At 46.4% G+C, this 23,624-nt stretch overlaps 1 protein-coding gene across 2 annotated transcripts in view; it reads right to left on the bottom strand.

Annotated features, from left to right (window-relative positions):
• Positions 1-23,624, bottom strand: part of PECAM1 (platelet and endothelial cell adhesion molecule 1) — a 77,277-nt gene that overhangs the window by 43,548 nt on the left and 10,105 nt on the right. For both annotated transcript variants that reach the window (XM_064369548.1, XM_064369549.1), the window contains 3 exons: positions 10,665-10,958; positions 7,707-8,012; positions 818-1,093 (listed from right to left, as the gene is read on the bottom strand). In XM_064369548.1, the coding sequence (XP_064225618.1) occupies positions 818-1,093; positions 7,707-8,012; positions 10,665-10,958 (876 nt within the window). The remainder of the gene's footprint in view (positions 1-817; positions 1,094-7,706; positions 8,013-10,664; positions 10,959-23,624) is intronic.

Below are 23,624 nucleotides of genomic sequence, written 5' to 3'. Positions count from 1 at the left end.
CATACAGTGTTCAACAAAGGGGAATTGTCATTTTTTTTTTTTTTGAGACAGACTCTCACTCTGTTGCCCAGGCTGAAATGCAGTGGCGTGATCTTGGCTCACTGCAGCCTCCACCTCCTGGGTTCAAGCGATTCTTGTGCCTTAGCCTCCTGAGTAGCTGGGATTATAGGCACGTGCTGCCACACCCAGCTAATTTTTGTATTTTTAGTAGAGACGGGGTTTCACCATATTGGCCAGGCTGGTCTTGAAGTCCTGGCCTCAAATGATCTGCCCACCTTGGCCTCCCAAGTCCCGGGATCACAGGGGTGAGCCACCACACCCCATGTTATGATTATTTTTGAGTTTACTAATGCTTTCTCATTTGTGGCTCTGTCGTAGGACCCATGTCTGGGATTTAGCATTGTGCTTGGCACAGGGGACAGAGAAATATAACAGAGTAAGGAAATATTAACCAGTATTCATAGTTACTCTGTACAGGCTCTCACTTAATTATTATAGCAGTCCTAAAACGTGAGTGCTGCCATGATCACCATCTCACAGAGCTGCGGCACATTCAACAACTCACCCAAGGTCACAGAAGCAGTGAGTGGCAGGGTTGAGATTTGGTGTCGGAGCCCCCACCCTCAATAGGCACAGTGGACTGTTAACTCGCTCTGCATTGACTTCCTCCCATGAGCACCAAAGCCCCACCTGAGCACATTCATTCAGATAAGCAGGGGCAGAAAATGTATCAACTCTCTTCCACCATGCTGGATGGCAGCTGGGTGGCTTCTTGAGCCCGACATATGCCAGCCCTCTCCCGCAGCAGCAGCCCTACCTGTTATGTTGACGACGATGCTGCTGACCTTGGCTATGCGGCTGGACTCCACTTTGCACGTGTAGTTGCCACTGTGCTCCACCATGGCCATGACTGAGTACACAGCCTCGTTGCCGTGTTTGCTGTTGGCCACAATTGCCTTGTCCTTCTGAATTATGATTTCTGGAAACTCCTGAGCCAGGTGAGTCACTTGAATGGTGCACTTAATGTGGAGCTGATCTCCCTCCATGATCATTCCGGTGGGACTGATGTGGAACTTGGGCATAGAGAAGGATTCTGCCAGAGAAGACAACCAGGTTGGACTCAGGTGCAAACCTGGGCAAGAGGAAGCTCTTCTGCTCTTTTCCTGCTCCCTGTTATCCAACTTCTATTGTTCCTAACTAACTTTTTTTTTTTTCAAGACAGAGTCTTGCTTTGTCGCCCAGCCTGGAGCACGGCGGCGTGATCTCGGCTCACTGCAACCTCCACCTCCCAGATTCAAGCAGTCCTCTTGCCTCAGCCTCCCGAGTAGCTCAGCTAACTTTTTGTATTTTTTTTTTTAGTAGAGATGGGGTTTCACCGTGTTGCCCAGACTGGTCACAAACTCTTGAGCTCAGGTAATCTGCCCACCTCAGCTTCCCAAAGTGCTGGCATTAAAGGCGTGAGCCACTGCACCCAGCCTTTCCTAACTAACTTTAAAAATTCAATCTTTCCTCTCTCAAACTTTTGGCCGGGCTGCTGTCATACTCTCTCGCTTCTTGCTCACTCTTGCATCTTCAGGCTTCTTCACTGCAATTCTCTGGCTTTCTGAAGCTTCCCAAAGGCCAAACACCTTCTCTAGATCTCGCCTGCAGAAACTTCTTCAGATGACTTCAGAAATAACCACAGTATTTAGACGTGATCTTCCTCCTGCCCACTATAGATTTTCTAGGCTCTTCTCAGCACTTTATGGAAGCTTGGCATTTCAGCATGAAGATACTATAGCTTTTTAAAGTTCAGCTATGTGAAATGGGCTGCTTCATGGAAATGCATATTTGAATAATTGCATGCTTCCAAAAAAGTGGCTTCTAGTCTTTTCTATTTCATTTTTGTAAATGCTGGCCATCACTCACTAAACTGATTTCAGGACTTACACAGTTTGAAAAACAATTTTGCCCTAACATGGGGCTTTACGCCTATAATACTAACACTTTGGAGCCCAGGAGTTCTAGAACAGCCTGGGCAACATAGCGAGACCCTATCTCTATTAAAAAAGAAAAATAGTTTTAGTCAAGTATAGGTCAGATACCAACCAGGGCATAGGATCTTCAGGGAAGTAGGGATAGGTCCTAGGCTTTCATTTCCACTAACAACAAAAAACAAGCCCAGGGCATAAACTCACTATATGCACAGATTCCAACTGTGTAAAATACAAAATAGAGACGTGTAAAAAATGCTAAAAGTGAATTTAGAGTAATCTAATACTTTAATATTCATTAGTGGTTTTTAACTTTTTTTTTTTTTTTTTTAAGATGGGATTTCACCATGCTGGCCAGGCTGGTCTTGAATTCCTGACCTCAGGTGATCCACTCACCTCGGCTTCCCAAAGTGCTAGGATTACAGGCATGAGCCACCGCACCCGGCGGTTTTTAACATTATAAAGTCAATTCATGGCCGGGCTCAGTGGCTCATGCCTGTAATCCTAGCACTTTGGGAGGCTGAGGTGGGCAGATCACCTGAGGTTGGGAGTTCGAGATCAGCCTGGCCAACATGGAGAAACCCCATCTCTACTAAAAATACAAACTTAGCCGGGCGTGGTGGCACATGACTGTAATCCCAGCTACTTGGGAGGCTGAGGCAGGAGAATCACTTGACCCTGGGAAGTGGAGGTTGCAGTGAGCTGCAGTCATGCCATTGCACTCCAGCCCGGGCAACAAGAGTGAAACTCCATCTTAAAAAAATAAAAAAATAAAAAATAAAGTCAATTCATAATAAGAAGTTATCATAAAATAACAGCCTGCCTTCTCAAGTAAAAGTAGAAAAGGGGAAGGCATCCTTTACATCCTTTAGGACTCTCAAATTTTAGGTCTTCTGGGGAATCTTAATAATAGCTGAAGGGTGTTTTTCTTTCACCCAAATCAACTCCAGATGCACCAGAGATTTAAATACAGGGGGAAAAGAAATGAAACCACAGCACAGTAAAAGAAAACACAGGTGACATTTTTTTTCCTTTAATAATCTTTACATGGCCAGGCGCAGTGGCTCATGCCTGTAATCTCAGCACTTTGGGAGGCCGAGGCGGGCGGATCACCTGAGGTCAGGAGGTCAAGACCAGCCTGGCTAACACGGTGAAACCCCGTTTCTACTAAAAATATAAAAAATTAGCTGGGCGTGGTGGCACACACCTGTATCCCCAGCTATTCAGGAGGCTCAGACAGGAGAATCACTTGAACCCAGGAGGTGGAGGTTGCAGTGAGCCCAGATCGCGCCATTGCACTCCAGCTTGGGCAACAAGAGCAAAACTCCATCTCAAAATAATAATAATAATAATAATAATAATAATACTCTTGACATGTGGAAGACCTTTAAGTATGAAACACAAAACTGAGGTGCCATAAAGAAACATGATAGGTAAATTTGACTAGCTGAAGGTTAAAAACTTCAGCATGGAAAACTTATAAAACTAAAAGAAAAATGACAAACTAGAGAAAATATTTGCATAATCTCTCTGACAAAGTGCTAATTAACTTCTAAAAGGCTCAGCTGGGGGCAGTGGCTCACACCTGCAACCCCAGCACTTTGAGAGGCTGAGGGAGGAGAACTGCCTCAGCTAAGGAGTTTAAGACCAACCTTGGCAACACGATGAGACCCTCCATCTCAAAAAACGTATTACAAAATATTTTTAAAAATAAAATAAAGGGCTTGAACAAATCAATCAGGAACAATAAAAAGAGTTTTGGTTAGTCAAATTTACCTATCTTGTTTCTTTAATGGCACCTGAGTTTTGTGATTCACAATAAAAATGACAAAGCGTATATGAATAGGCAGTTTATGGGGAAAAAAAAGTAATAGATGAATAAACAAACTCAACCTCACTAAAAACTAGAGAAATACAAATCACCACGACAATGGTATATATCACTATACCTCAACTAGATTGTCAAAAATAATAAAACATTGAAATACTCTGCTGGGTGCCAGGTGCAGTAGCTCATGCCTATAATCCTAGCACTTTGGGAGGCCGAGATGGGAGGATCACTTGAGGCCAGGAGTTCGAGACCAGCCTGGTCAACATAGCAAGACCCTCATCTCAAAAAAAACAGAAAGAAAGAAAGACTCTGTTGGTAAGGATGTGGGAAAACAAACACTAGCATCACTTTTGATAAAAATGTTCAACCACCTGAAGAGCCTTTGGCAATATCTAGCACTTTGGGAACATCAAGCCAGGCATGGTCGACCAAGCCTTTTATAAATTAAAGGAATTAGCTCTTTGTCAAAGGTACTATGCAAATATTTTCTCCAGTTTGTTATTTGTCTTATTTTATGATAAGTTTTTCATGCTGAAGTGGTTTTTTTGTTTTTGTTTTTTTTCGAGATGGCGTCTCAGTCGCCCAGGCTGGAATGCAGTGGCATGTAGACTCACTGCAACCTCCACCTCCTAGGTTCAAGCGATCCTCCCACCTCAGCCTCCTGAGTAGTTGGGACTATAGGTGCCCACCACCACAGTTGGGTAATTTTTGTATTTTTAGTAGAGACAGGGTTTCACCATGCTGGCCAGGCTCGTCTCGAACTTCTGACCTCAGGTGATCCACTGCCTTGGCCTCCCAAAGTGATAGGATTACAGGTGTGAGCCACCACATCTAGCCTCATGCTCAAGTTTTTAATCCACTGAAAATGCAAATAGCATTTGATTCAACAATTTGACTGCTAAGAATTAACCCCAGCCTGGCACGGTGGCTCACACCTGTAATCCAAGCACTTTGGGAGGCCAACACGGGTGGATTGCCTGAGCTCCGGAGTTGGAGACCAGCCTGGGCAACATGGTGAAGCCCAATCTCTACTCAAATACAAAAAATTACCCAGGCGTGGCAGAGTGTGCCTGTAGTCCCAGCTACTCAGGAGGCTGAAGCAGGAGAATCACTTGAACCTGGGAGATAGAGGTTGCAGTAAACCAAGATTGTACCACTGCACTCCAGCTTGGGTGACAGAGCCAGACTCTGTCTCAAAAAATAAAAAATAGTTGCCAAAGTACACAAGTTATAAGTACAAATACCTATACTGTAGGATTGTTGTCATAGCAAAAACTGAGAAAAATACCTAAATGTCCATCAACAAAAGAGAAGGTAAAAATCACTTAAGCCCAGGAGTTTGAGGGTTGCAGAGATGGCCCATCCCTACAGTAGAGTTCTGAGTTCTAAAAGTGATATAGATCTATATTTCTTCATACGGACCCAAGTCCATAAGATTTTGTCAAGTTTTTAAAAAATTATAAAATAGTGTCATCTTTTGTAAAAACAAAACCTGTGTGCGTGTGTGTGTGCGTATGCATGTGTGTATGATATATAAATATATATAGAAAAGTCTAGAGGATCATGTGTGGTTTTTTTGTCACTTTATCTACATAATTTATATCCTGCTCTTTTTTCCAAAAATTCTACCCAGAGCACATATGATTCAATAATAGAACATACAGACACACACACACCATAGGCAGGATAAAGTGGGATGCCAAAAGAAGGGGACCATTTATGACAAACTGTAAGGTTCCTGCTTTGGAAATATTTGCAAATATCTACACGGGTGTGGCTTCCCTGACTTCTCATGCTTGGCCAATGAGCCCGGGGCCTGGGAGTGGCTGACTACCTGTGCTAGAGTCCTGCTTGTCCTGGACACTCCCCGGCTTCCCTCTGCTGCTGCCCTCTTCTCTCCTGAGAGCATTTCTCATTTGTTTGGTGTTTGTCCAACGCAAGTCTATGTTAAACGTTGGGACAGCAAGGCTGAGGACCTGGCCCCTCTTTCCTCCCGATCCCCTCCAGACCCAACTTCCTGGTGTCTGAACCTCGATGGCTTAAAGCAGTGGCTTCCAAACCACAGATCACATAATGCATCAGTGTAGTACATCATGGCTGGTGTTTATAAAGACTGAAATAGGGCCGGGCGAGGTGGCTCATGCCTGTAATCCCAGCACTTTGGGAGGCCGAGGCAGGCGGATCATGAGGTCAGGAGATCGAGACCATCCTGGCCAACATGATAAAACCCCGTCTCTGCTAGAATACAAAAAAATTATCTGGGTGTGGTGGTGCGCGCCTGTAGTCCCAGCTCCTCTGGAGGCTGAGGCAGGGGAATTGCTTGAACCCTGGCGGCAGAGGATGCCATGAGCTGAGATCGTGTCACTGCACTACAGTGACAGAGCAAGACTTCGTCTCAAAAAAAAGGAAAAAAAAAAGACTAAAATAGGCTGGGCACCGTAGCTGTAATCCTAGCACTTTGGGAGGCTGAGGTGGGCGGATCATCTGAGGTCAGGACTTTGAGTCCAGCCTGGCCAACATGGTGAAAACCTGTCTATACTAAAAATACAAAAATTAGCCAGGTGTGATGGTGTGCCTCTGTAATCCCAGCTACCCAGGAGGCTGAGGCAGGAGAATCGCTTGAACCTGGGAGGTGGAGGCTGCTGTGAGCCGAGATTGTGCCCACTGCACTCTAGCCTGGACGACAGAGCAAGACTCTGTCTCAAAAAGAAAAGACTGAAATAGAGTAAAATAGGAAATATTGAAATGCATCATATGAATACTGGGGGTTAACATCAAAAAGAGAAAGAATATAAGAAAAAAAGAAGAGTTGAAATTATTTTAACAAAATTTTTAAAATGCATCATATACACTGGACAAGGTGGTTCATGCCTGTAATCCCAGCATTTTGGGAGGCCGAGGCAGGACTTCATAAACCCAGGAGTTTGAGACCAGCCTGGGAAACATAGCAAGACCCTGTCTTTATGAAAAAAAAAAAGGAAAAATTATCTGGCCATGATGGCACATGGCACAGTCCCAGCTACTTGGGAGGCTGAGGTGGGAGAATCACTTGAGCCCAGGAGTTGGAGGTTACAGTGAGATATGATACAGTGAGCACTCCAGCCTGGGCAACAAAGCAAGACCCTGTCTCTGAAAAAAAAAAAAGAGGAAAAAAAGGCCAGGTGCAATGGCTCACACCTGTAATCCCAGCAGTTAGGGAGACAAAGGTGGGAGGGATCACTTGAGCCCAGGAGTTTGAGATTGCAGTGAGCAATGATCGTGCCACTACACTCCAGCTCAGGCAACAGAGCAAGACACTGTCTCAAAAACACACACAAGGTCAGGCGCAGTGGCTCACGCCTGTAATCCCAGCACTTTGGAAGGCCAAGGCGGGTAAATCACCTGAGGTCAGGAGTTCGAAACCAGCCTGGCCAACATGGTAAAACCCCAGCTCTACTAAAAATATAAAAAATAGTCAGGCCTGGTGGTTCAAACCTGTAATCCCAGCTACTCTGGAGGCTGAGGCATAAGAATCGCTTGAACCAGGGAGCAGAGAGCCAAGATCCAGCCACTATACTCCAGCCTGGGCGACAAAACAAGATTCTGTCTCAAAAAAAAAACAAAAACAAAAACAAAAGACACACACACACACACACACACACACACACACACACACACAAAACAAAAGCATCACCTATATTAATGGTAAAGTGTTGTTGGTGAAACTCTTCTTTGAAAAATTATATGTAATTTCACTGAATCACAGTTAAAAAAAAAGAGCTTGAAAAATACTGGCTTAAAATGATTGTCTTGAGAACAACAGCCCGGCCAGAAGGCCCTACCGCTTTCCAGTTCTGGGTTCTTTCTCCCCATGCCAAACCAGAAACCACAAAGAACGACAAGAAAGGGAACAGGACTCTGACCTCTCACGGTGACCAGATCACTCTTGGTATATTCTGAGGTCTGCACGTGGATCCCAGAAATGATCCTAGCTTGACATCGGAAGGTTATGACACTGTCCTGTTCCTCAATAGGGAATTCCAGCGTCACAAAATTCTGGTCCCGAGAAGTCTTCTCTCTTTTTTGCTTGACAATTTTTGAATTCAGTCCAAGTTTTTCAATTGTGAAGTGTATTGGGGCCTTTTCCTCTGGGACGGAACAGTTGACCCTTACGACCCCACCTTGGATGGCCTCTTTCTTGTCCAGTGTCACGCTGGGACTGGGCACTCCTTTGGGGAAAGAGAAAGTCTGTCAGTATCAGCCTGATTGAAAGACACAAGCTTCCCTCCACCGAGTGATTGTATTTGACCCATGAGAAGGTTCCTTTTTTTGTTCTCTGAATACTGAGTGCCACCTATCAGGTAATAACTGAGCAGGTATGTGCCCAGTACAGCACCAGGTACTTTGAAAAATATAAAATCTGGAGGCCGAGGCGGGTAGATCTCTTGAGCCCAGGAGTTTGAGACCAGCCTGGGCAACATGGTAAAATGCCATCTCTACAAAAAAATTAAAAATTAGCCAGGCATAGTGGTGCGCACTGGTAGTCCCAGCTACTTGGGAGATCAAGGTGGGAGAATGGCTTGAGCCCAGGAGGTTGAGGCTGCAGTGAGCAGTGATCGAACCACTGCACTCCAGCCTGGGCGACGAAGTGAGATCCTGTCTCAAAAAGAAAAGGAAAGAAAAAAGGGCCATGGAGAAGGACACTGACCAGTTGGATGCCCTGACTCTCCATTATCATGAAAAAAAGAAAAAAGAAAAAAGGGGAGGGGAGGAGAGGGGAGAGGAAGGGAGGGGAGGGGAGGGAAGGAAAGGGAAGGGAAAAAATTTGAGACCAGCCTGGCCAACACGGCGAAACCCTGTCTCCACTAAAAAGAGAAAAAAATTAGCTGAGCATGGTGGCAGGTGCCTGTAATCCCAGCTACTTGAGAGGCTGAGGCAGGAGAATTACTTGAACCTGAAGAAAGGCAGAGGTTGCAGTGAGCTGAGATCATACCACTACACTCCAGCCCAACAGAGTGAGACTCTGTCTCAAAAGGAAAAACTAAACACCACCTGCCCCCGCAAAAACCTATTTTAAAAAATAAAATGTGGCTGGCCATGGTGGCTCACACCTGTAATCACAGCACTTTGGGAGGCTGAGGAGGGCAGATCACTTGAGGTCAGGCATTCAAGACCGGCCTGGCCAACACAGTGAAACCCCTTCTCAACTAAAACTACAGAAATTAGCTGGGTGTGGTGGCAGGCCCCTGTAGTCCCAGCTACTTAGGAGGCAGAGGCAGGAGAATCGCTTGAACCTGGGAAGTGGAGGTTGCAGTGAGCCAAGATCATGCCACTGCACTCCAGCCTGGGTGACAGAGTAAGACTCTGTCTCAAAAAATGAATAAATAAATAAAAATAAAATATGGTCAAGATGTAGTTGGTGTTTTCAATGGTTTATAATCCCATTGGGAAGAGGACACAATCAGATTCCCAACAGATGCAGCTTAGAGGAGAAAAGGTAGCCAGTGTTTGTCAGTGTCACTGTGATCGTTGTTAGCATTTACTGAATGCAGCTACAGGCTGGGACTGACTTTAATTGATTCCATGAACATTGACCGAGTGCCTACTATGAGCCAGACTCATTGTTCAGGATATAAAAACAAACCAAACGCCATCTCTATCTTCATAATTTCACTATTCAGAAGAGTAGACAGAAGTGTGAGAAAGGAAGTCAATATTGAGTGAAATAAGAAATTTCTGGAACAGGCGTAGTGGCTCATGCCTGTAATCCCAACACTCTGAGAGGCCAAGGCAGGTGGATCATTTGAGGCCAGGAGTTCGAGACCAGCCTGGCCAACATGGTAAAACCCCATCTTTACTAAAAATATAAAACATTAGCTGGGCATAGTGGCACGGGCTTGAAATCATGGTTACTGGAGAGGCTGAGACAGGAGAATCGCTTGAACCCGGGAGGTGGAAGTTGCAGTGCGCCAAGATAGCACCACTGCACTTTACCCTGGGGGACAGAGCAAGACTCTCTCAAAATAAATAAATAAATAAATAATTTCCGTGTATTAGGACCTCACTAGGTGCTGGAAATTTTGCTAAGCACTCTACCCACATGACACCTTTTAACCCTCTCAATAATTGCCTGAGGTGGGTATTATTGTTATCTTCCTTTTACTAATGAGGATTTTGAAGTTTAGCACTGTTAAGGGCCTTGCCCAGATTGTAACTCAGGCAGAGTGATTGAAGAACCCAGTATCTTAACACAGCTCTCTGTGGCCTTTATACACACAAGTACCATTGAAAGTAGAGGGAACATCAGAGCTGAAACAACTGGCGCCCTGGGGGAGGTCAATTTTGATTTGGAAAGAGAAGACACCATTGAGTTCAGTCTTGAAGAAGAAATTGAAGTTCACGAGATGAGATGAAGAAGCATTTGGGGAGGCCAAGGCAGGTGGATCACTTGAGGTCAGGAGTTCGAGACCAGCCTGACCAACATGGTGAAACCCTGTTTCTATTAAAAATACAAAATTAGCCAGGCATGGTGCTGCACACCTGTAATCCAAGCTACTTGGGAGGCTGAGGCAGGAGAATCGCTTGAACCCGGGAGGTGGAGGTTGCAGTATTCCAAGATTATGCTACTGCACTTCAGCCTGGGTGACAGAGTGAGACTCTTGTCTCAAAAAAAAAAAAAATAGAATGAAAGAAAGAATCTGGCCTATTGGGAATATGTCTAGTGACTATGTTTTCAGGTAAGGAAAATGCCAGGCAGATGAATGATGAGAGGGTGATGGGTAGAGAGTTAAGTCCAGTGTCACTATTCATTCACAGCTGTTATTCATGCCACTGTGTGTTACACTCCATCTGCTTGCCTGTATTCAGTTCCAAGAACTCACCTGTCACCAACACCTGGTACTCTTGTGTGGTTTTCTCTTTGTTGTTCACAATCACAGTACATTTGTACGTCCCTGAGTCATAGACCCGGGCTTTGGGAATAAAATAACTCTCTGTGCTCTCCATGGAGGAGACGTTGTAAAACAGTACGTCATCCTTATAGAACAGCATCCTGTGCTGAGGCTTGACGTAAGAGGTGGTGCTGACATCCGCGGTGCACTGCAGGGTCAGGTTCTTCCCATTGTGCACCGTCCAGTCCGGCAGGCTCTTCATGTCGACAGTATTGATGGTGAAAGCTAAATGCAAAGGGAAAGAGGCAGACATACCTGCTATCTCAAAAACAATATCATCCTGGTGGCCTTCACCACATCAGATGTAGTCTTATCACATCCTATGCAGTATTGAGTCTGGGGTTCTACAGGGCCAGGCTGATAGCAACTGTGCATAGTGTCTCAAGCAGGAGCAGTTGGCATTAAACTGCAACTTTTCCCTCCAAAGCAAGGGAACAGAGTATGATTAATATAAGATGTAGAGCTGGGCGCAGTGGTTCATGCCTTTAATCCCAGCACTTTGGGAGGCCAAGGTAGGAGGATCACCTGTGGTCAGGAGTTTGAGACCAGCCGGGTCAACATGGTGAAACCCTATCTCTACTAAAAATACGAAAATTAGCTGGGTGTGTGGTACATGCCTGTAATCCCAGCTACTTGGGAGGCTGAGGAACGAGAATCACTTGAACCTGGGAAGTGGGGGTTGCAGTGAGCCGAGATTGTGCCACTGCACTCCAGCCTGGGTGACAGAGTGAGACTCAGTCTCAAAAAAATAAATAAAATAAAATAAAATAAAATAAAAGAGAGATGGAGGCATCCTGTGAGCTGCCACATCTTGACCCCTAGAGAGAGCATAGCATTCAAGCAGTCAAGTGTTCAAGTCCTGGCTCATCATTTACTGTGTGACCCTGGGCAGCTAACCTCTCTGGGCTCAGTTTCCTTACTTGTAGGATGGGGTAATCATATCTCATTAGGTCTTTGCAGGAAACATACAGGAGAGCAGCCAGAACATCTCCCGTACAGTGCCCGATACACACGAAGTGCTTAATAAATGACCACTACCTCCATTCCGAAACCAGATGGTCATGCCCAGGAACCCTCCTTCTCTACCCAGGCCTCACCAAATTAGCACAGTCCCAGCTGGCATTTTCTATCTGATGGGCTCTGAGGTTTCACCGGATGGTGAGGACTTGAAACCACTTTTGAGGCAGCTACTTGAATTTCCAGCCTCACCTGCTACTACCAAGAAGCAAAGAGTATAGATACCCCTCTACCAACGACAGGAATCTCTGACCAAGACCCAAAGCAGCCACAATGCTCAACCAGCTATCCAATCTCTGCCAGGAACTAGGCTCTGGGTCAAATGGCCAAGCATGTCATTTCTGGCCGATGTCCCCAGAATAGAATTGGCTTATCTCCAGTAACCATAGGCTGTCAATAGAATTCAGCTAACTACAGATCACATGTTAAGGCTCATTTACAGTAGCAGGCTGACAGAAGGGTGGATGGCTTAAAACTGGGTGCCCTCTAGCTATTGCCGTAAGCATTTTTGTCAGTTGGTTGGTTGTGGGCCGCTGCCCTGAAAATTTTCCAGGCTAGCAGATCCTGAACCATGCCCATGGGTCAGAACTTGTGTCCAAGCTTCAGAGCAGACCAGGGTGGCCTGCTTTTGAAGATCCTCTTCGCAAGGCCTGTAGGTGTTTCTGAAGTCCACCTGTAGTCCCAGTTATACCCCTTGACACATCTCAAAGCACTCACTACCTTCCCTGGGGTTCTCTTTTCCAAGCACATGAATCCAGGTTTAATCAGCACCATAAAATTTTCACTCTCCAAATTCCTGTCAGTAAAATAACTTCAAACATCTCCCTGTCTATACATGGCTTAAAAAATATGGATGAAGCCAGGTGCAGTGGCTCATGCCTGTAATCCTAATCCCAGCATTTTGGGAGGCCGAGGCAAGAGGATCGCTTGAACCCAGGAGTTCGAGACCAGCCTGGGCAATATGGCCACACCCTGACTCTACAAAACATACAAAAAATGCCGGGTGTGGTGGCTCACATCTGTAATCCCAGCACTTTGTGGGGCCGAGGCGGGTGGATCATGAGGTCAGGTGTCCGAGACCAGCCTGGCCAACATAGTGAAACCCTGTCTCTACTAAAAATGCAAAAAATTAGCCAGGCATCGTGGCGGGCACCTGTAATCCCAGCTACTCCAGAGGCTGAGGCAGGAGAATCACCTGAACCTGGGAGGCAGAGGTTGCAGTGAGCTGAGATCACACTACTGCACTCCAGCCCTGGCAACAGTGCAAAACTCTGTCTCAAAAATAAAAAATTAACTGGGCATGGTGGCATGTGTCTGTAGTCCCAGCTACTCGGGAAGCTAAGGTGGGAGGATCACCTGAGCCTGGGAGGTTGAGGCTGCGGTGAGCCATGATTATGCCACTGCACTCCAGCCTGAGTGACAGAGTGAGATCCTGTCTCAAAAAAAAAAAAAAAAGAAGAAGAAGAAGAAGAGGTCCAGCACGGTGGCTCACAGCTGTAATCCCAGCACTTTGAGAGGCTGAGGTAGGTGGATCACCTGAGGTCAGGAGTTCGAGACAAGCCTGACCAACATGGTGATACCCTGTCTCTACTAAAAATACAAAATTAGCTGGGTGTGGTGGCGAATGCCTGTAATCCCAGCTACCTGGTAGGTTGAGGCAGGAGAATAACTGGAATCTGGGAGCCAGAGGTTGCAGTGAGCTGAGATCGTGCCGTTGCACTCCAGCCTGGGCAACAAGAGCAAAACTCCATCTCAAAAAAAGAAAAGAAAAGAAAAGAACAAAAAAAGTAGTGATCTGTAGGGGGTTTGGAAAAAAATGTATTGAAAGCCCATGACCATAATAAAATCAGGTGTTTTTCCCAAATCCCTACATGTCCCCCAAAGATATTTCTACCACACCCATTCTCAAAGAAGCTATCTATCCAGCATCTGGACCTGAGATTGAAAGCAACTATGTTTGGTATGTTTTGTTAGCCCCCTATCTACCTCCATGAAGTGTGAATAATGCAATCATAGAATCTAAAATTTTGTATTTAAATTTTTGAGTGAATAGAGCAGTCAAATGTTTAAAACTCTCAAAGACAGATGATATGATGTCTATGTAAAAACCTCAAATAGTCTACAGACAAATTACTTGAAATAAATGTGAGTTTAGAAAGGTCGCTGGATAAGGGTGGGCACGGTGGCTCACAGCTATAATCCCAGCAGTTTGGGAGGCCGAGACGGGTGGATTATTTGAGGCCAGGAGTTCGAGACCAGCCTGGCCAACATGATGAAACCCCATCTCTATCAAAAATACAAAAATTAGCCAGGTATGGTGGTATGCACTTGTAATCCCAGCTACTCAGGAGGCTGAGGCAGGAGAATCTGAACCTGGGAGGGAGAGGTTGCAGTGAACTGAGATTGTGCCACTGCACTGGGTGACAAAACAAGACTCTGTCTCCAAAAACAAAAAAAACAAAAACAAAATAAAACAAAAAGGTGGCTGGATATAAGATTAATATTTTACACGACAGCATAGTGGTCATCTCTGGAGGGAGGGGGTATGGGATAGGGAGGAGCACTGATGCAAACTCTTAAGAAATGGTCTTCTGGGATGTTGGTCTGGGATGTTAATGAGATATTGTCCCTAATTTCACAAAGTGTTCCAATAGCACCAGGAAACACTGTGTTTATGCCGAATAACTGATTCATTTCTATCTTGTGGATTCTGAGAATGTTCTAATGGACATTGTTTCCCTTTTTGCTTTGATTGCTAATACACAGCCAAGATTTCACCTCTGCTTCTAGCAACCTTTGGGATGTGTTTTGTGCTAAAAGGGCCATGGCTTTATTTGCCTGCCTTTATTTTTCTCTCATCCTGATTTCCTCATTAATGTATCTTGTTGAACAACAATACGTAATTTTTATAAGTGTTCCCAAGTTGTTTTTTTTGGAATAAGAAAAAGGTTAGTTGCTAGCTGGCCAGAGATACTGGCAAAACCTGCCCTTTCCCTCTCTTTTAACAAAGTTAGGCCTTTTTTGAGTAATTTAAAATTTAACCTTCGATTTTAAAATAAGTACCACATTTTGCACCTGCTGCTATATACCGAGCAATTAATTTAACAACAACAACAACAAAATGGCATCTGGCCAGTCCATGAGATGAAACAAGGTGATGGTTTAAATTCAAGTCATTTCCCGTAGCATTACTCTTTGGAGCTCCCTTTTTTTGTCTTTATGTGCCACTTACAAGCTCCTGATCTAAGGAGCCTGCTGGATGAGCTCTCAACATAAAATATTATTTGGACCGGTGAGGCACAGTGGCTCACGCCTGTAATCCCAGCACTCTGGGAGGCCAAGGTGGGTGGATCACTTGAGGTCAGGAGTTTGAGACCATCGTGGCCAACATGGTGAAACCCCGTCTCTACTAAAAATACAAAATTAGCTGAGTGTGATGGTAGGCGCCTGTAATCCCAGCTACTTGGAAGGCTGAGGCAGGAGGACTGCTTGAACCTGGAAGGCAGAGGTTGCAGTGAGCCAAGGTCATACACCAGTGTACCAGCTTGGACAACAAGAATAAAACTCCATCTCAAAAAAAAAAAAAAGTTTTTTTGGACGGTATTAATTTCTCTGCACCCCTCAATTAATATAGTTCCCTCCCCAGCACTCTCTTCCCTCTCAGAGACAGGTAGGTCTCCTTCCATTACCTCTTCAGTACTTCCTCCTTCATTTTAAGCTATGCTGTGTATTCCAGTGACTCAACCAGGAGATGCTAAAGAGCAGAAATCAAGTGCATGGAGTCAGATCTGGGCCAAATCTCATCTCTGCTATTAGCAAAGCTGTATGACCTTTGGCAAGTCCCTAAACTTCTCTGAGCCTCAGTTTGTTTACCCATACAGTGGGCACAAGGAATGTAAGTATAAATGAGAACCTGAGTTTAAGTACTTAAAGTAGAGTTCCTGGCACTTATAAAGTGCTTGAGAAATGTTAGCTAGATTTTTCCAGTTACAGAAATAACTCTTTTTTTATTTTTTAATTTTAATTTTTTAGAGATGGGGTCTTACTATGTTGCCCAGGCTATTCTTAAACTCCTGGTCTCAAGTAGCTGTCCCACCTCAGCCTCCCCAAGTGCTGGGATTACAGGCATGAGGTGAAAATAAACTATTCAGAGCTTTAAAGCTGTGTCTCCACTCCATGTTTCTAGAGAATTTTTTCAAATAAAAACCATATTTAAGGCTGGGCATGGTGGCTCATGCCTGTAATCCCAGAACTTTGGGAGGCTGGGGCAGGCAGATTACTTGAGGTCAGGAGTTCGAGACCATCCTGGCTAACATGGTCAAACCCCATCTCTACTAAAAATACAAAAATGAGCTGGGCGTGGTGGCAGGTGCCAGTAATCCCAGCTACTCAGGAGACTGAGGCAGGAGAATCACTTGAACCCAGGAGGTGGAGGTTGCAGTGAGCCAAAATCGTGCCACTGCACTCCAGCCTGGGCAACAAAGCTAGACTGCATCTCAAAACAAAACAAAAACAAAAACAAAAATTTAAAAATTTCATGTTAATTTATTGTGACTTCTCCAGCCTCCCAGTTTATTCATTCCACTGGGGGCTCTCCACAGGAGTCATGAGTCTGCTTTCCTGTTTACCTAACGGGCTGCCCATCCCTATCTGGTTATGTCCTAGAGTGGCAGACAGTGCTGGGTACAGAAGGGAGTCAGACACACTAGGTTCAAATCCCTGATCCCACAGCCCTTAGCTGGGTGATCTCGAGAGTTATTTAACCTCTCTGGGCTGCCACGTCTCTGCCTACAAAATGGGAACACGAATACCTGCCTTCTCTGGTATCTTTAACCTGAACAGTGACTGAGACAAAGTGGCTGAGGGCACCGCGGGGGCTGTGTATATACTGCCCAGTGCCTGGCCCCTGGTTGACACTCTCGGCCTTCTTCTTTAGCACCATTCATAGCAAACACTTAAAGGGGCTTTTCTGTGCCAAGCACTGTCCCCCACACTGGGGGTTCGGAGAACAGTGAGGCCGGCAGTGTCTGCCCTAGGGGAGCTCAGTCTGCACTCCACAGCTCTTCCCACCCTGGGCCTTCCACCCTCAGCACAACTCCTGCCTGGGCCTCCTACTGACCAGTCCTAGTTCATTTGTTTTTTTAATAAAAGTCCTCCCTTTTTAAAAAACAATTTTAAAGCAAATTTGGCTAAAGCACCAAGCAGTGTTTTTTTAGCGGGGATGGTACCCACTAGCACGCGGCACTTCCGCCATCTTGTCTTTCTGAGCAACTCTAACACATGTCATCTGCTCAGATAACAAACTTGGCCGGGAGCAGTGGCTCAGGCCTGTAATCCCAGCACTTTGGGAGGCCGAGGAGGGTGGATCACGAGGTCAAGAGATCGAGACCATCCTGCTCAACATGGTGAAACACCGTCTCTACTAAAAATACAAAAAATTAGCTGGGCATGGTGGTGCGTGCCTGTAATACCAGCTACTCGGGAGGCTGAGGCAGGAGAATTGCCTGAACAGAGGAGGCGGAGGCTGCGGTGAGCCGAGATCGCGCCATTGCACTCCAGCCTGGGTAACAAGAAGCTAAACTCCGTCTCAAAATAATAATAATAATAATAATAAATAAATAGGTGGGTCTTGGCAGCTCGGGCGGCGGGAGGAGTGGCAGCGGCCAAGCAGCCCAGCTTCGCAAAGGCTTTCGGCACCGCGGCCCGCAGGCACCCGGCACACGCCTCCCGGCCGCCAGGATGCCAAGGAAGAGCCCAAGAGGAGATCCGCGCGGTTGTCAGCGAAACCTCCGGCAAAAGTGGAAGCGAAGCCGAAAAAGGCAGCAGCGAAGGATAAATCTTCAGACAAAAAAATGCAAACAAAAGGGAAAAGGGGAGCAAAGGGAAAACAGACTGAAGAGGCTAACCTCTTTTAGTTTCTTGAAACTAAAGAAGATTTACCTGCAGAAAACGGGGAAACGAAAACTGAGGAGAGTCCAGCCTCTGGTGAAGCAGGAGAGAAAGAAGCCAAGTCTGATTAATACCATATACCATGTCTTGTCAGTGGTCCCTGTCTCCCTTCTTGTACAATCCAGAGGAATATTTTTATCAACTATTTTGTAAATGCGAGTTTTTTAGTAGCTCTAGAAACATTTTTAAGAAGGAGGGAATCCCACCTCATCCCATTTTTTAAGTGTAAATGCTTTTTTTTAAGAGGTGAAATCATTTTCTGGTTGTTTATTTTTTGGTACAACCAGAAAATAGTGTGGGATATTGAATTATGGGAGGCTCTGACTGTCTCGGGTGTCAGCTTAACATTCCATAGATGGGGGGTTAGTTTTTATATCCTATAATACAAAGCATATTAAATGGCAATATGGAGTCAGTCCTGCATTTAATGTCTTGAACATTTTAAATTACTTCTATTCCCATGTTGTTTTTTAGTAGAATTGCTTCCTAAAGAAAACCACTCTGATCGTGGCTCTCCCTGTCAGAATCGTGTGCACTCTGTAACATCTTTGTTGTGGTAGTCCTGTTTTCCTAGTAACTTTGTTACTGTGCTGTGAACGATTAAAAATTTGAATATGTAGTGTACATGCTATTCAGTTGTGAATTGTTGGGACATATGTAACAGCTTATCAACATGTGAAGATACAGGTACTTGATAGCCTCTTAAGGAAAATTTGCATCTAAATTTTAAGCTGGAAAGTCACTGGAATAACTTTAAAAAAGAATTACAATACATGGCTTTTTAGATTTTTGTTATGTGTGTTAAGAATTGTGTACAAATGGCCGGGCGTGGTGGCTCACGCCTGTAATCCAAACACTTTGGAGGCCAAGGCGGGCGGATCACCTGAGGTCGGGAGTTCAAGACCAGCCTGACCAACATGGTGAAATCCCGTCTTTTTAAAAAAAAAAAAAAAAAAGAATTGTGTACAAATCGAAATGTCTGTACTGATCCTCAACCAATAAAATCTCAATTATGAAACAATTAAAAATAAATAAATAAACAAATAAAAATAAATGAACTCAACGGCTGCACTGGCAGGAACACCATATTCCCATGGCTAGCTTGAACAGACAAGGGAGAAGAGAGGGCCGGATGGGAAAAGGAAAAGCATTTTATAAAATCTATCGAGATATGAATCCCAGCTCTGCATCTTAACACAAATATCACTGAGAAAACAACAAAAACTGTGGCCTGGTTTTTACCGCCACAAGCACCACCCCCTCCCTTGCTATAGCCACCATTCAAGATGCCCCCGCAAGGATCCTTGCCCTCTGCTGAGCACCCTGGCAAGTGGTCGCCTCCCATGTGACATCAACCAACAAAATACTCCATCAGGTAATAAAAGACAAGGCAGGTTTTATCTTGGTCACTCTCTCTCCTATCTGGGATCCCTCGTTCTGTGCAAAACCAGCTGTCCTGTCATGAGGAGCCCTGTGGAAGGCCCCCAGAATGAGGAACTAAGGCCTCCAGCCCACAGCCATGGGAATGAGCTTAGAAGCAGATTCCCCAGATTCAGTCAAGCCTTCAGATAACCACAACCCAGACCAACAATTTATCTGCAATTTCAGGAGACAACACAGACACTCTTGCATTCCTGACCCCCAGGAACTGTGGGATAATAAATCTGTTATTTCAAGCCAGTAAGTTTTAGGGTAAGTTGTTAAGCATAATAGATAACAAATATACCACGAAACCAAACTTCCAAAGTCTCTACCTGATTCTTGTTTTGATATGGAAAACATTCTCTTCTTTCTAAATTCACCCTCCAAGCACAGCCAAACTGATTTACTGCCTGTAGGTCTCACTATTTACCTACTCAGGGGACGCAGGCCCCTGGGAGGTGCACCAGTGGGCATTAGGAGGCTCATGAACTACCTCCAATTGTGTGCAAATATGTGCTTTTTCTGGAGAGAGGGCCCACGGATTTCCTTACTGAACCCAAAAAGGTTCAGAACTGCTATGATGAAGGGTGGGGTTGTGGGACAGCCTAAAGAGGTCTGATCGGCTGGGCATGGTGGCTCATGCCTATAATCTCAGCACTTTTGGGAGGCCGGGTTGGGTGGATGATCATAAGGTTAGGAGAGCAAGATCATCCTGGCTAACATGGTGAAACCCCTGTCTCTGCTAAAATACAAAAATTAGCTCACGCTTGTAGTCCCAGCTACTCAGGAGGCTGAGGCAGGAGAATCGCTCGAACATGGGAGGCAGAGGTTGCAGTGAGCCAAGATCATACCATTGCACTCCAGCCTGGGCAACAAGAGCGAAACTCCATCTCAGGGCGATGGGGAGGGTAGAAAGAGGTCAGATCTTTTCAACCTGGGGAGATGAAGGTTGATGGAGAACAATCCAAAGTAGCAAAGTCACCACGGCACAGCCAGTGACCACAGTGCCAAACACCAAAATACTAAAACAGTGCGACACTGAACTCAAGGCCACTCATCAGTGGATGGTGATGCTCCCTGGAAAGATACGGCAGCATGACTCAGCCAGCCACCTGGCCCTCAACCTGGAAATGACTCAGAGAGAAAGTGGAGGGTGCAGAAGGAGGGGCTGCCCACCCTCATCAGGAAAATTACAGGGAGCCTCAAGGCATAGAGTCCCTGACGAACTTCTGTGCCTATCAGAGAGCACGCTGAGCCATCTTCCTACCCGAATCACAAGCATCTCCAAGTTCAGTTCAAGTTCCCATCAAGGAGACCTTTATCAAGCACCTGTGCCAGGTGCTGGGCTGACAGAGTAAATGAGAAGTCACCCTTGCTGTCCAAAACAGCGAAGGTTGGTGGGACCCACGTAGCTGGAGTCCAGTGATACCAAGAGGAAGGGCTGCCCAGGAGAGGTCAAGGAGTCTTGAAGGAAATGCCCGCTGCACTGAGCCTGCCAGGCCAAGGACAGGGAGCGGGGTGCCCTGGGCAGGAGAACAGCATGTACCAGGGCACAGGGGCATGAGAAATCAGTGCATTCGGGCATGGCCCATTACAGAAACCACAGTGTGGAGCTCAAGAGGCCAGGTGGCTGGGTCAGAATGGAGGGCCAGCTTGGCTTGCTGTGCTGACAAGCTAGGCCCTGTCCTGAGGGTGTCAGGAGGGTGCGATAGCACCCAAGACCAGTAAACAGCCTGGAAGTGGTTACGGTGAAAGCTGCTGAGGCTTCACCTAGGCAGGTGCCATGGGAATGAAGGAAGGATAGGCTGCAGAACTCCTGAGTGGACGCAACAGGACTTGTTTTTGGGGTGTTGAAAATGTTCTAGAACTAATTACAGCACTTTGGGAGGCCAAGGCGGGTGGATCACCTGACGTCAGGAGTTGGCCACAAAAATTAGCCAGGGATGGTGGTGCGTGCCTGTAATTCCAGTTACTCTGGAGGCTGAGGCAGGAGAATTGCTTGAACCTGGGAGATGAAGGTTGCAGTGAGCTGAGGTCGAACCATTGAACTCCAGCCTGGGTGACAGAGTGAGACTCTGTCGAAAGAAAGGAAAGAAAGAATAGAAAGAAAAGAAACAAAAAAGGAAGGAAAGAAGGAAATTAAGAAAGAAGAAGGAAGGAAGGAAAGAAAGGAAGAAGAAAGAAAAGAAAGAAAAAGAAAGAAAGAAGGAAAGAAAGGGAGAGAAAGGAAGGAGGAGAGAGAGATTGTTCTAGAACTAGACAATAGTGAAGGCTGCACAACACTGGGACTGTGCAAAATGTCATTAATAATAAATGTTGTATTATTTGTATTTTACCACAATTTTTAAAAAGATTTTGTTTGATTGGATATGGGGTTGAAAGAATTGACGATAAGCTTCCTGGATTAGGTTCCCAGGAGGCTGTGTGTGCCACTAAACCAAATAGAAAATGCTACGCACAGCTGGGTGTGGCAGCTCACGTCTGTAACCCTAGCGCTTTGGGAGGCCAAGGCGGGAAGATGGCTTAAGCCCAGGAGTTCGAGACAACAAAATGGGAAACAAAATGAGCAACAAAATGAGACCCCAGTCTCTACCAAAAAAAAAAAAAAAAGCCAGAAAAAGATAAGGAAGGAAGACAAAGTCATGGTGGTGCAGCTGGGTGCGAGGGGCCAGGAGGAGGACTGGCGGGGAGACACCAAAGGTCAGCCTGTGTTAACTGGAGGCTCAGGGCAGAGGCCAGGGCTGGACTGTGAAGGAGGGAGGAGTGTGGACTCAGGGGAGGAGGAATGTGGAGGTGTCGAGAAGGGAGCTGGTCTCCAGGGAGGGTAAGGCCAGGAGCCTGCAGAGACCAAGATGGCGTTCAGACGCTGGGAAAAGACAAAGTCAGTTCAAAGTCAGTCCTGGGGGAAAAGGAGGAGGGTTTGTTAGACAGGGAGGAGATAAACCAGGGAAGAGGATGGAGAAGGTCAAGGCGGGAGGCTTAGGGGCACGATCAACAGTCAAAGGCAGGAAAGGGGTACAGGAAGCCGAGGGCTGCAAGTGTCCATTGCATTTGGCATCAGGTGGTCCTTGGTGACCCCTTAGCAAGAGGAACCCAACACTGGGAACTGAGGCCAGGCTGCTGGGACTGAGGCATCTGAAAGGTGAGCGGGGTAGGGACAGATTATAAAGTAACCTTTAGGGAGGTTCGACTGAGAAAGGAAACTAGAAAGGCCGGATGTGGGGGACACAAGATAAATGGCAGGGGTGGGTGTCTGTGTGTGATATTTTTTTTTTTCTAAATAAAGAGTTCCCATTCATGTTTGTACAGTGAGAGAACAGAGCCAGAAGCAGGAATAGAGATTCTAGAAGGGGTGGTAGGGGAGAGGGACCTGAATGAATGTAGGAGTGGGGTCCTGGGGATGAGGGAAGGGCTCAGAGCCCCGGTGCCTGGCTGGCCCTGATCAGCTGAGGAGCAGCGGGGTGCCCAAGTCCCCCGAGGCCCGGAGGGAACTGAAGCCCAGAAGATGGGTAGGGAGGCAGATAAGCCCTTAGTCAGGCCCAGGCGGGGAGTTGGGGAGTTTTCTCCAGAGGACTTTTCTTTTTTTTCTTTGAGACGGAGTCTTGCTTTGTCACCCAGGCTGGAGTGCAGTGGCGTAATCTCGGCTCACTGCAACCTCCGCCTCCCGGGTTCAAGCAATTCTCCTGCCTCAGCCTCCCGAGTAGCTCAGACTATAGACGCCCGCCACCGTGCCTAGCTAATCTTTGTATTTTTAGTAGAGACGGGGTTTCACCTTGTTGGTCAGGCTGGTCTCGAACTTCTACCTCAGGTGATCCACCTGCCTCAGCCTCACAAAGTGCGGGGATCACAGGCATGTGCCGTCCACCTGGCCCAGATACCTGTTTTCAATGTGAAAACACAGCAGCAGTCACATCTTGAGTCGAGACAGTGTGATGAGGTGCGGGCTGGAGGGGAACAAAGCGGCCTGAGATGGAAGGAGGGGACAGGGCCAAGGCTGTCCCAGGAGACCAGCTGTAGAGTGGAGCAAGCTTGCAGGCCACACGCTGCAAATGCTGGCCTTGCGGGGGGCCTAAGGAATGGAGACCTGGTTCCAGCCCCCACCCTGCCCACCCCCAGTGTTGACCCTGCTCGGTGCCTTGTGGCCTCCAGGTCTGTTTCCTTGAGCATCAAAACAAGGCAGAAGCCTGAGGAGGCAGTGGGAACCAAGTCCTGCAGTTCCAACGTCTTCCCTGAAGGTACAAAGAACATTCTCTAGGAACCCAAAGGAGGGAGCGATTGATTTCCCTGTGGGGTGGCAGGGAAGTGGGAGAGCACCGCAGCTGTGGGAAGCAGGATGTATCCAGTGAGAAAAAGAGGTCTGGCCCGAAGGGTGTGGTCTGGGAGGGGAGGAAGGCTGAAGTGGACAAAGGGAGAGTGGGTGGGGCAGGACTCAGAGTTGTGAAGATGGGCTAGGACCCTAGAGTAAATACTATTGTCATTTATCAGTCGCCTTGTCCTGAGGCC

The sequence above is a fragment of the Aotus nancymaae genome, unplaced genomic scaffold, assembly GCF_030222135.1.
Source record: "Aotus nancymaae isolate 86718 unplaced genomic scaffold, 86718_ANA_hifiasm-v0.15.2.pri h1tg000089l, whole genome shotgun sequence".
In the NCBI taxonomy this organism is placed as follows: domain Eukaryota; kingdom Metazoa; phylum Chordata; class Mammalia; order Primates; family Aotidae; genus Aotus; species Aotus nancymaae.
This window is presented reverse-complemented; position numbering and strand designations above follow the sequence as displayed.